Source organism: Typopeltis vanoorti, chromosome 12 (assembly GCF_054136105.1).
Source record: "Typopeltis vanoorti isolate ZY-2024b chromosome 12, IOZ_Tvanoo_1.0, whole genome shotgun sequence".
Taxonomy (NCBI): Eukaryota; Metazoa; Arthropoda; class Arachnida; order Uropygi; family Thelyphonidae; genus Typopeltis; species Typopeltis vanoorti.
Genome location: NC_143560.1, coordinates 50,105,130 through 50,117,819, shown reverse-complemented (window position 1 = coordinate 50,117,819; position 12,690 = coordinate 50,105,130). Strand labels below are relative to the sequence as shown.

At 35.9% G+C, this 12,690-nt stretch overlaps 1 protein-coding gene across 1 annotated transcript in view; it reads right to left on the bottom strand.

The window, feature by feature from the left end:
* The window catches only part of LOC150100779 (centrosomal protein 43-like), a 210,818-nt gene that overhangs the window by 47,443 nt on the left and 150,685 nt on the right, over window positions 1–12,690 (bottom strand). The window contains exon 6 of the mRNA XM_090401945.1: window positions 9,716–9,784. Within this exon, the coding sequence (XP_090258071.1) occupies window positions 9,716–9,784 (69 nt within the window). The remainder of the gene's footprint in view (window positions 1–9,715; window positions 9,785–12,690) is intronic.

The window sequence follows — 12,690 nt, the reverse complement described above, 5'->3', positions numbered from 1 at the left end:
GAGTCTGAATAATAAATCAAGTAGGGGTTAAATGGATGAATAACACCATTAAGCTTGAGCTGCAAAAAAAGAAACAACTGTGGAGGGAATTTAAGGAGAAAGGTGACCGGCAGGCACATGAATAGTATAAAGCACAGGTCAGAAGGGTAATGTTATGTCATCTTTTATGCCATTTAACTAAATAAATCCTACCGGCTGCGCCATTTGTTATGTCGTGCTTTATGCTATCTATCTATCTATCTAAATAAATCCTACCGGCTGCTCTATTTGTTATATCTTCTTCTCTATTTAATTTCTCCTTTTATTTTAGCCTTTAAGGTTAGTCTATTCTTAACTCGTTGTTCTCTTAAATCTTTCCCCTTTTTAAACAAGCACATTCTTTGGCCGCTCTTAAGTTTAATCACGTGTAGGATACTTAATGATTAGAGCTTTGTCCTAGAATGAGACGTGGCCATTAACATATCTTCTGAGACAGTCCACCTGATAAGCGTTGACAAATTTATTTTTTAACTGCACCAGCCAATACCGAGGATAGATGAGACTCTTATCCAGGATGGCTCTCTCAGAGTGATACACAGTAACTAAACTACAATAAATATCAAACTTCTGTTCACTATATTTTTGCATGCAGTCGTGGTCCGCTTTATTAAATTATACACGTGGGTTCTTCCCACTAAGTTCGATAATATTTTTATGAGTGGCTGTTTGAATTCATATACTAAACCAGATCAGGCAGGTACTAAGAAACATATTTATTAATTAAAGAAAAGATACATGAAAGTCTTACTACTAGGTAATCTGAATCAAATTTAAGTAGGATCTCTGGTTCATTACTACTAATAAAATACATGAACAAATTTGCTTGGACCACCTCTATATGTAACATAACATTATCTCATCGCAAGTTATCACACATTCTACACTCACGTGGTCACTAGTTATATCACTTAACACAATACAATTAATTCATACAAAATAAATAGAGCCATTCTATGCAGACATTTCTCAAACAAAGATGGGTCTATGCCAAGTTGGAAACAGTTCCTAAAGTTCCATATATTAAGTCCACTACACAAAATGTTCTTAGGGAAACACACAATTCCTCAACCGTGAATATATAATACAAGAGTCTACATTACCGTCTCTGAAATGATACTCGTTCCTTTCTTCTGCCTTGTCTGGGCATCAAGGCTTCTTCTCAGTCTGCTGCTCTTCTGGTCACCTTCGACGACTGTACAACCTGATTCTCAGTGGGAAGGGCGATATAGCTCAGGAGCTTAGCCAGAATGGACGGCATCTACTTGGTTGCTATCCTAGTCCTAGGAAATAGCTAGCCCTATTCCATACGCTGCGGCAGATGAACCATAATTTCCACGGCCAGCCTGGAACTTCTCCGTCGGTGCGGACTGGACCAACGTTCGAGAGGTCAGGAAACAGGAACCAAAAAGCCTTGAGTGGTTGCTTGACCTTTTTGTTTTCGTGCTCTTCCCAGCGTTTCTCGTTATATCACGATGCCCGCCAACGCGGTCACGTGGGTTTTCGTCACGGCGTCCCGCTCCTTCCACTACATCGCATATGAGCTTGGTGTGTTTTCTTAGAAGGTGCTCTAGTTTCTCTTTCTCATAATTTCTACCCCCCCCCCCGGCACACGTAACACTGGACGGTCAAAAGGTAACCCTTGGACTCTGGCTTACAGATTTTGCTATCTTATGACACATGAAATGGGGTTCTTAAATTAATTCAATATTTTACATAATTTCTTTATCTGACCCCTACACATAACAGGTTAGGTCTTACAATTTTCTATCATTTGTCATATAATTTCTTACTCCTATTTTAGTGTTATATACATATAAATACATTTCCAGTATATAGCCAACACACCACATTCTCTGCCTATTTTCAAAGAGAGTTGTTCCTGAAAAATTAAATGGTAATTCTTTTTCTTGGTTTATTCAGGACACAACAGTAACGAGCGTGGTAAGAAAAGCAAAAACGGATTATGAAAGAACATTAGCCATGCAGGCTAAAGAGAATCCCAAACAGTTTTTTCGATATGTTGCAAGTAAAAGAAAAAATGTATATGGCAGAATGATTTTAAAGAATGCCGATGGTAGGGAGGTAACCGAATCAGTTGATAGTTGAATTACTGAGCAAGCACTTTGCAAGAATATATCATCCAGGTGGTGATATTGCAGGAATGAATGAACCAATAGATTATATGGGAATTGTGGTGAATGAAGTGGAGGTGAGTAGTCTATTAACAAAACCTCAATGTCAATACATCTGTGGGATTCGATGGTATACCAGCTCGTGTCATAAGTGAAGCGGCTAAAGAATTGTCAGTGCCCTTGACCATTTTGTTTAATTTAAGTCTCGGGTCTGGTTAGTCCCAAGGGGGTGGAAAGAGGGGTAAATAGTTCCACTGTATAAAGGAGGTTCCAAGACTGCTGTTGTAAATTACCGACAGATTAGCATATCAGGAATCGTTGTCAAGGTCTTGGAGAAATTAGTCAAGAGAAAAATACAGGATTGGATAGATGAAAATGGGATACTGTATGGGGGACAACATAGTTTTGTGAAGGGTAGATCATGCCTCAGTAAATTGCTCACATTTTATAACACAGTGATGGCTGAATTGGATAAGTGTAATGGATTTACAGTGATTCTACTGGACCTTGCTAAGGCCTTTGACAGGATACCACATTGAATTCTAATCGGTAAACTGCAGCATATGGGGATGGATATGGGGTTGGTGAGATGGATAGGAGGGTGGTTGATGGTGAGATATCAGAGAGTGGTTTATTCAAGAGTAGAGTCCAAAAGATGGCCTGTGACTAGTGCTGTGTCGCACGGTTCTGTTCTTGGACCACTACTTTTCAATTTGTTCATTAACGATATAGGAAAGGATCTGAGAGGAAGTGTTCACATGTTTGCTGATGATGCAAAGTTGGGTAGAGCAATAGTGAGTGCACAGGATGTCAAAATTTTGCAAGATGATTTGGATAGTTTGGAAGACTGGGCTAAGGAAAATTGATGTTGATTTAATGTGGCAAAGTGTAAGGTTATGCATTTTGGGGTGAAAAGATTAGCAGCAGTATATCACATTGGTGGAAATGTACTCCAGGAGATTGACGAGGCCAGGGATTTGGGAGTGTTGGTGGATAGGGAGTTGAAGTTTAGGGGGGCACATCGCAAAAGTAGCTAAATCAGCTCATCAAATCACTTGGTTGCTGAAAAATACTTTAACAAGCAGAGACAAACAGGTTATTGTTCCTCTGTATCGAGCCATGATAAGCCCCCATCTAGACTACTGTGCCCAGATATGGGTGCCAGGGTTTCTTCTTGATGGAGAGGAGGGGGAGAGGATCGAGAGACAAGTAACCAAGATGATAGCAAGTCTATGGAATGAACCTTATGAGAACAGGTTGAAGATTTGTGGATTGCAAAAAATTGGTTGATAGGCGGAAAAGGGGTGATATGATTGAGACATTCAAATTACTGAAGGGGTGTCTATAATATTAATTCAGAAGATATTTTTGAGAATAGGACTGGTGGTGGGAGTAGAACTAGGGGGCCATACATGGAAGCTGGGCAAGAATGTGGTTAGCAAGGTGTTAGAGCTAGATTTTTTACTTGGAGAGTGGTGAATGAGTGGAATGAGCTGCCAGAGTCTGTTGTGAGTGCTATGACTGTGAATGAGTTCAAGGCGAGGTATGATAGATACTGTGTCAATGTCGAATAGTTGTTCTTGACATGATGTTAGGGCCACCTTCTATGAGTCTGTCGACTCCTTGGAGTTGCCCGAAATAATAATAATACTTGCATAAATCTTACCAGGAACACTCAATAGGGAACTACCTCTGTTATTCTCAAATTCAGTTCCATTTCCCTTTTTAGAGCTGGGTATTATGAGATCTCTGCTCCAATCATCTGGAATTTCACCCTCTGACCAGGCCTTCTGAATTATGAATGCAGTCACTGTAAAACTTTTATACATCCATAGTTGAGTATTTCTGGTCAAATTTCATCTACTCCAGCTGCCCTTCCACATTTCAGGTTTTGGATGACTTTTTCTACTTCAAGTATAGATATATATTCCTGACTGCATTCCTGTTGGGAGATTTCTATCATCATGCTGATATTGCTTGTTTCATTTAGCAATCTTTCAAAGTAATTACTCCAGACATCTACAATATCTTTATGTTCAGTTTTTCATGTCACCTTTATCATCTCTGATTCCTTTTATGGTACTCTTTCCTCCATTTCTAAGAACACTTTGCCATCTTCCTGGTATTTATCTTCTATATTCTTACCAGTCTCCTCATGGCTTTTGTTTAGCTATTCTTACACATAGCTTAGCACTCTTACATTTTCCTGTGTATTTTTTAGGGCATATGCCACCTGGAGAGTGAAGTGAGGTGGACACTGCAAGAGCTATCCAGTAAGAAAGCACCAGGAGGGGATGGAATACCTAGTGAGCTGCTCAAAGCCCTGGGAGAAGAGCCAGTTAAAATTTTAACAGCTCTATGTCAGCAAATTTGGATCACAACTACATGGCCTAGGGAATGGAAAAAATCAGTTTATATACCTTTATTGAAGAAAGGCAATGCAAGAGAGTGTGAAAATTACAGAACTATAGTACTGATTTCTCATGAGTAAAGTCTTATTTATGATCATTCAGAAAAGACTGGAACCATTCATGAAGAGAGAAATGCCAGGATTTCAAAAAAAGGCAGAGGAACAAGAGATCAGATCATCAATGTGAGATGGATAATAGAAAGAGCACAAGAATATCTACCTTTGTTTCCTTGACTATAGTAAGGCTTTTGACTCTGTAGATCATGTGAAATTGTGGAATGTGTTAAGAACAATGGGAGTACCAAAACATTTCATTATCCTTCTGAGGAATCTTTATTATGAATAAGAAGCTACTGTCGGAATAGATCTTAGAGAAACTGAATATTTCACAATAGGTAAAGGGGTGCGAAAAGGATGTATTTTATCTCCATACCTGTTTAACTTGTACAGCGAATACATTTTAAGAATGGCAGGGCTGGAGGAGTCTTGTCTTCAGTTGGAATTAAAATTGGTGGAAGAAATATTAATAATTGGAAGTATGCAGACGATACCACTTTGCTAGTAGAATGCAAAGATGATTTGGAAGAACTTATTATGAAAGTTAAAGAAGAAAGTGCTAAATATGGCCTTAAACTTAACCTAAAAGACAAAAGTTAACGCAATATGTGAACTTAATGATTTTGAAGTAGATGGGGAGAAAATGAAAGTAGTTAACAATTCTGTGCTCCTAGGATCCCAAATTGATAAAGATGGGTATTGTACTGAAGAAGTCAGAAGAGGATTATTACTCGGAAAGAAAGCAATGACAAATTTAAGCAAGATCTTTAAAGATAAACATATTAGCCTTGCAACAAAAATCAGAATTGTGAAAGCAATGGTATTCCCTGTGGTACTGTATGAATATAAAAGTTGGACCCTGAGAAAGAGTGAAAGAAGGAAGATAGATGCATCTGAATTATGGGTTTGGAGACGCTTACTAAGAATACCATGGACTGCAAAGCAAACCAATAAATCAGTGATAGATAGAATAAAGCCAGATTACTCCCTCGAAGCTATGATCATCAAGCAAAAATTGATACTTTGGACATATAATATGAGCAAAGGACAGTCTAGAGAAGATGATGATGATGCTTGCTAAAGATGATGGAAGTAGGGAAAGAGGAAGACCAAGAATTACACTCATCTAATTCTTGGTCTTCCTCTTCCTCTACTTTCCAGGATTTCGAGGCAACTGGAATGTGCCTGGAAATTCTGAAAGATATGGCCAGGGACAGATCTGAATGGAGAATGTATATTCATAGAATCACTAGGAGTCAAAAACAACTCGATGGAACATAATAACAACAACAAAAAAATGTCGTCTTATTTCCCAGGATCTTTTGGTATGCTTTCTTCTTTTCCAGATTGCTTCTTTAACTTCATGTGTCCATCATGGCTTTCTTATTTATCTGTCCTTGCAGACAACTTCACCACATGTCTTATTAGCAGAAACAATCAATGTTTTCTTTAGGGGTCTGCCACTGAATCTTGAAGGTTTGGTTCTTGTTTTCAAATGAAAAGTCTTTCATTTTTTCTTGAATCAAAGTTGAGCAGCTTTCAGAGGTGAACTGCTGACTCCAGTACACAAACATTATTCAAGAAAAAATTAGGAAATTCAATTTTATCATCCTGAAAACTAAATAGTGATCATTTCCTATTTCAAATCCTATGTATGCTCTTGTGTCCTGAACCAGTGGAAAAATATTGCTATCAACTATGCATAGTCAAGGAGTCCTTATGTTTTGCATCTTCTCTCCAATTGGATTTGTGTATATTTTTATATTGGAACATGGTGTTAATAATAACCAGTTCATGTCCTGGACAGAAATCCAGCAGGCACTTACCATTATAATTAACCTTGCTCTTTACTCCAAATTTTTCAAAATATCTATAAGTCTGGTGATCATTTCTTACTCTGCTGTTTAAATCTGCAACAAGGACCAACTTTTCTTTTTTCATTGAATCAGCTGCCTTCTCTAATGCCTTGAAAAATTCCTTCCTTCCTTAATTGAATCTTCTGTGAGACCATAAGTAGAAATAAGTCTCATTGTCCCATTCCAAATTCTGATATTTGCCCACATCACTCTACTTGATATTGCCAGCCATTCAATAAAATTATCCTTGTATTTAGCGTTGAATACTGTAACTGCTCCTTCTTTGCCCTGATTGTTATCACCTGAATATTTTGTATTTGTTGCTTAGAAGGATCTTACCTTGTTTTGTCTTCTTTTTTTCAGTCATGCCTATTATGTTGATATGGTATTGATCCAATTTTTCTGCTAATGTAATTTCTTTCCATTGATGTGACTTACGTTAATAGTACCAATCTTGAACTCTTGTGATATTGAACTGGTATTTGTTCCAGTAGCTGACTTTGCATTGTTCATCCTGGTTTCCAACAGGGACCTTGATTAAATTGGTGATGCCCCAACCGGCATGAAATTCTGTCATGTCGTATCATCGTTTTACATTGTGGTTTAAGCTAGTAAGAATACAATTTGGTTGGCTAAATCCCAAATTGTCAACCCATCCTCATTCATTCAGTATCCAGGTAGATACTGGATACCTAACAGGGTGCACCATGAGAAGGTTGGGCATTAGGTCAGAAGCATGGTTGGTTCTCCTCATTCCTTCAAAGGCTACATGTAGGTCTCCTCCTAGCTATACAGCTTTGATCCTTAAGCATCCCCATGCTTGCAGTTTTAAATGATTAATTATGGATGTCTACTACCAGGACTGCCCTGTGTGGATGTGCAAGTTGTGCCCCACACAAAGCCACCTGATCAGGAGGAGCACCATTTCAAGATGATAAATAATAGTAAATTTTTATACAAAGCTCCTATTCATGAAGTAAACCTTTACTACATACTAGGCAATAAAAAATGAACAGTAAACTAAACAACTGATTAGCCGCTTTGCTTTGACATACTGCTTCATGAGTGGCACATCAAAGCTGGTTTGAACTGTGCTGTGATTTTTTTGTGATAATTGAAAAAAAAAAAATTTTTTTTTTTGAGATGCTCTATTTTTATGTACACATATGTATATCTTGTATTTATATACTAAATAAATAAAAATTAATTGAAATTAATTTCATTTTAATTTGCAAATTCTATTTTATGGGGGTGCTGAAATATAACTTTGAACAAAGACACCTCTTACCCACAGGGACCCTGTCTACTACTTCATATTTTCTGTATCAGCCAGTTGTGCACATTTTACAGTTTGCAAATTTTGAATCTTCACATAAATCTTAAAAGTTTCAAATATTGCTTTTTTTTGATTAAGACAAATTTTCATACTTAATAATAAATGCAACTTTTAAGACTGCATAATACAAACTTAATAAAAACACCAAAGAAAGTACCTATAGCAAACACAACAAGCCTTTGTATGCAATCACGCAAGATAAGGGGAGGCTTTGTTTGATTAGTTGTGTTTGTTATGATGCATGTAACAGGAATTTTTCTGTTTTGGCTGGCTGAATACTGAATCTTTCCAATGATTCAGCTGAAGATGAATATTTCAAAAAACATGCTGAATCAGCTGAATACAAAGCAAAACCAAACATTCAGCACATCTGAATATTTGGTTTTGCACATCCCTACTTTTTTAAGTGACCATACCACTTGAGATTAGTTCTGCTAACAATGTTAAGTTCTTTCCTAATATCATCATTTTTAATATGATACTGCCACTGATGCTATCTGTTCAGGTCCCTAATTTTTCTCACGACTCTCATATCTGTGGTCTCTAGCCTAGATCAGCGGTTTTGCTTCTAAACCCAACCTCATATTCATAAGTTAAAGTTAGTTTGAATACTGTTTTGTATACAGCTAGTTTAGGGTTTGACTAATTTCCTTCTTATTCCATATAATTTTTTTCAATTTACTTCCTACCATTCCAGTTTTGCTAATTCTGCTGTTTATTTCCATATTTAATTTGCTATCCTCACTAAATTGCGCCCAAATAACTGAAATATTTTACTTGTTCCAGAGGTTCTCCATTCACGAAGCAGTTGATATTTTCAATGTTTCTGCCTATTTTCATTGTCTTTGTCTTGTTATTGCTGATTTTCATATCAAATGTATTACAACAGTTATTCAATTTAGGTTGCAATTTTTGATATTTGCAGAATGAAGTCAACATTCCTGTTGACTGTTTTCTAGTATCATACTGTCACTGCTTGTTTCATTTAGCAGTCTTTCAAAGTAATTACTCCAGACATCTTCATCTTTATCATCACTGATACTGATTCCTTTTACAGTACACTTTCCTCTCTTTCTAAGCTTTTTCAATAGTATCCAAAATATTTTGCCCCCTTCCTGATATTTATTTTCCATGTTCTTACCAAAGTCTTCTGATGACGTTTTAGCTAGTTTTATGCAGTGCTTTGTTTTCTTTCATACATTTTTCCTCTGTTTCCTATAAGAGCACAAGTTGACTAACTTGCCAAGAACTTTCAACATGCTTTCTTCTTTTCCTTGACTGTCTATTTAACTTCCTGCCTCTCCACCAAGGAATGCTGATTTTTCTATCCTTTCAGACAACTTCACCATGCTTCTATGGTTGAATCAATGAATGTTTCCTTCAGGGTTTGTCACTGAATCCCCAAGGTTTGGTTCTTATTTTCAATCTCTTTCATTTTTTCTTGAATCTGGTAAAAATTGCTCAACTTTGATTTGTTTTATAACTTTCTTACAGACTCTTCTATTCAATATGAAATTCAATTTTATCTTATTTAACACTAAATGGTGATTGCTTTCAATTTCACTACCTGTTACCTGCTATTTTAATTAAGTAATTTTTATTTATTTATATTTATTTTTTAAGAACAACCATTGTAAATCTCCAAACATGGCAGTTTACCTGGAAAGAGTTGTTACAAATACAATTGCTCTGTTAAAATTTACAGTCAAGTTGAGGTTTTTATGTGATATGCCATCAAACTGGAAAGATTAAAAAAAAAACTCTAAATATTTTTAGCATTTACTCATTTATTTGGAGATGCAATTGCTCCATAACCTAAAAGTACCTATAAAAAGTAATTTTGGATTATTAACTTTAATAAAGTAACAGAATAAAGAATATTTACCAAATAATCCAGTTTCTGATAACTTTTTGCCAAGATTCTCCAGAGATTTTTCATTGGTAGGCAACACATCTAATAATAAATACACACACAGAGACAAATATATATATATATATATACACACAGATATCTAGCATAATGAACACACACACACACACACAAACTTCATGATAGTCATAAAATAAAAATAATACTAGTAATGTATATGATAAGAACCAGTTCAGTATGGTGGAGCTGTACTTCAAAAAGTAGACATTCATGATCCTGGGGTGATTGTAGACAGTGGAATAAAGTTCCTAGAGCATATCGCAAGTGTTGCAAAGATTGCACATTGTATTGCTGGTATGATAAAAAGTACACTGACATGTACAGTGGTGTCATAAGGAAGTGGTGATGCCTTTATGTAAGGAACTGGTTGGACCACATATGGGCTATTGTGCTAAGATTTGGTCACCTGGTTTTCGTTGTGATGTGGAAACATAAACAGGGTCTAAAGAAGAATGATCAAAGTGATATTAGGACTCTGGAGTGTTGGTTATGAAGAACGTTTGAGGGAATGTAGATTACAGAGTTTGGTGGAAAGGATAAAAAGTGGAGATATGATAGAGACCCTCAAGTTAGTTAAGGATTCTACCAGATTAATATAAAAGGAATTATAAAAAAAGAGTGGATGTTAAGATGGGAGTAATGAGAGGCCATCCCTGGAAGTTGTACAAAGATGTGACAAGAAGGGTGTGAGGAGTAGATTTTTTGTGGAGAGTTGTTGGTAAGTGAAATGCATTACCAGAGTGCATTGTGAATGCAGGGAATATAAGTTCATTATGATAGACATGTTGCTGGTTGAATGGGCCTCCCACGATTATTATAATAATAATGCTACAATCATATACACACTTTTTCATGGCTTATCAATGGGTTAATTTTTAACTGACAAATTAAGTTCTCTAATACACTTTCTAAAATCACAGAAAAAACGTAATATACCATTAAGTATTTACATTATATTTCAATTCTATGTGAAACCTGTATATAATATATGTAAGTAATAAAATTTAGAGTAGCATTGTGACCAAGGTAATCATAATGCTACTCTAAACTCAGATAACAGCTATCTAACTAACATTCTTCTGTACAAAAAAGTTCAGAGACAGCAACTAATTAATATTTGCTGAGATCATCTATTAGCTAAGATTATCCATTTTTAACCTATTCAATTGGTAACCAATAAGAGAAATGTCATTTCACTATTTTCATAGTATTTTTCCCTTAGAGAAGGGATGAGAATATTCTTATATTATATGCTTGACATATAATATAAGATTTACTCAATATTTTAAAAATATTAAATAATCTTGCTGATTTTTTTTTTAATACAATCAGTTATGTTAGTAAAAGTTTCCTAACAGAATCATATAATCCTAATGAACAGTATGTATCCTTTAATTTTAAATGTAAAAGAAAATGAATATCATCCACCAAATACTTTTATCTTCCATATTTTTATCTCACACAAATCAGATTATTTTGATTATCAAAAATTTTTACAAAGATTCACCCATTCTGTCTACTTAGGTTTAATTCCTGTTTTCAAATGTGTTGACACTTTTTTTTCCTCCAATAACACCAAACAACAATGAAATATGCCTTTAGGAAAGTAGATGATTTTAACATAACTATTATGTGTTGAATACAAAAAGATCTCATATTTTTAAACTGTGGGTAATGAAACTATTATTAGTATTACTGCACCCTCCATGGAGTCGGCAGACCCCTCATTGGAGGTTCATTCAACTGACAACATATTTATCATACTGAATCTTAAAATCCTTAACACTCCTTTCATTAACAACACATTCTGGTAATATGTTCCATTCACTTACAATTCTCTATGTAAAACACCTACTCCTCCAACTTCTCTTCGCCACACTTTTACATAGCTTCCAGGGATGACCTCTGGTTTTTTCCCCTCTCACCTTCTACTCTTTTTATAATCTCATCTGGATTAATCCAATAAAATCCTCTCACTAACTTAAATGGCTCTATCATATCACCTCTTTTTCTCCTATCCACTAAATTCTGCAAACAACATTTTTTCAACCTCTCTCCACAGCCAGCAGTCCAAAGTCCTTATATTGTCTTAGTCACTCACCTCTGGATCCTCTCCAATGTCTCCACATCACACTGAAAACCAGGTAACCAGATCTGAGCACAACAGTCTAAGTGTGGTCTGACCAGTGCTTTACACAATGGCACAATCATTTCCGTATCTCTACATGTTAGAGTACTTCTTATCATAGCAGCATTACAATGTGCAACCTTTGCAATACTAGCAATACGTCTTCTAAACTTCAGTCTACTGTCAACCATCACTCCCAAACCTCTAATCTCATACACTTCTTGCAGTACGGCATTGTTAATATAGTACACAGCCTTATATTTCTGCACTCCAAAAACCAACACCTGGCACTTATTGATATTAAAACTACAACCCTGCTCCTTTGTCCAAGTCAAAAGTCTATTCAAATCTTCTTGAAGAGAATTAACATCAGCAGTGCTATTTATAATTCTTCTCAACTTTGCATCATCAGCAAACAACTGAAGATCCCCAGTCAGCCCACGTGATATATTGTTTACAAGCAAATTAAACAGCAGGGGCCCAAGAACAGAACCCTGGGGAACCCCACTGGTTACTCACCTTTTTTGACACACTCCAACATATCTTTCAATCTTCAATCCATCTAACTAATATGCTATCTATTCCCATCCTCTGCAGCTTTCTACACCAACTTATCATGTGGTAATCTATCAAATGCTTTTGCAAAGTCCAAGAATATCACTATATATGATTTAACCTTACCTAACACACCTGTTACCCTATCATAAAATGCAAGTAAATTGCTAAAACAGAACCTACCCTTTACAAATCCATGCTTACCATCATAAAGAATGCTAATTTTTTTCCCTAGGAACCAATCTCT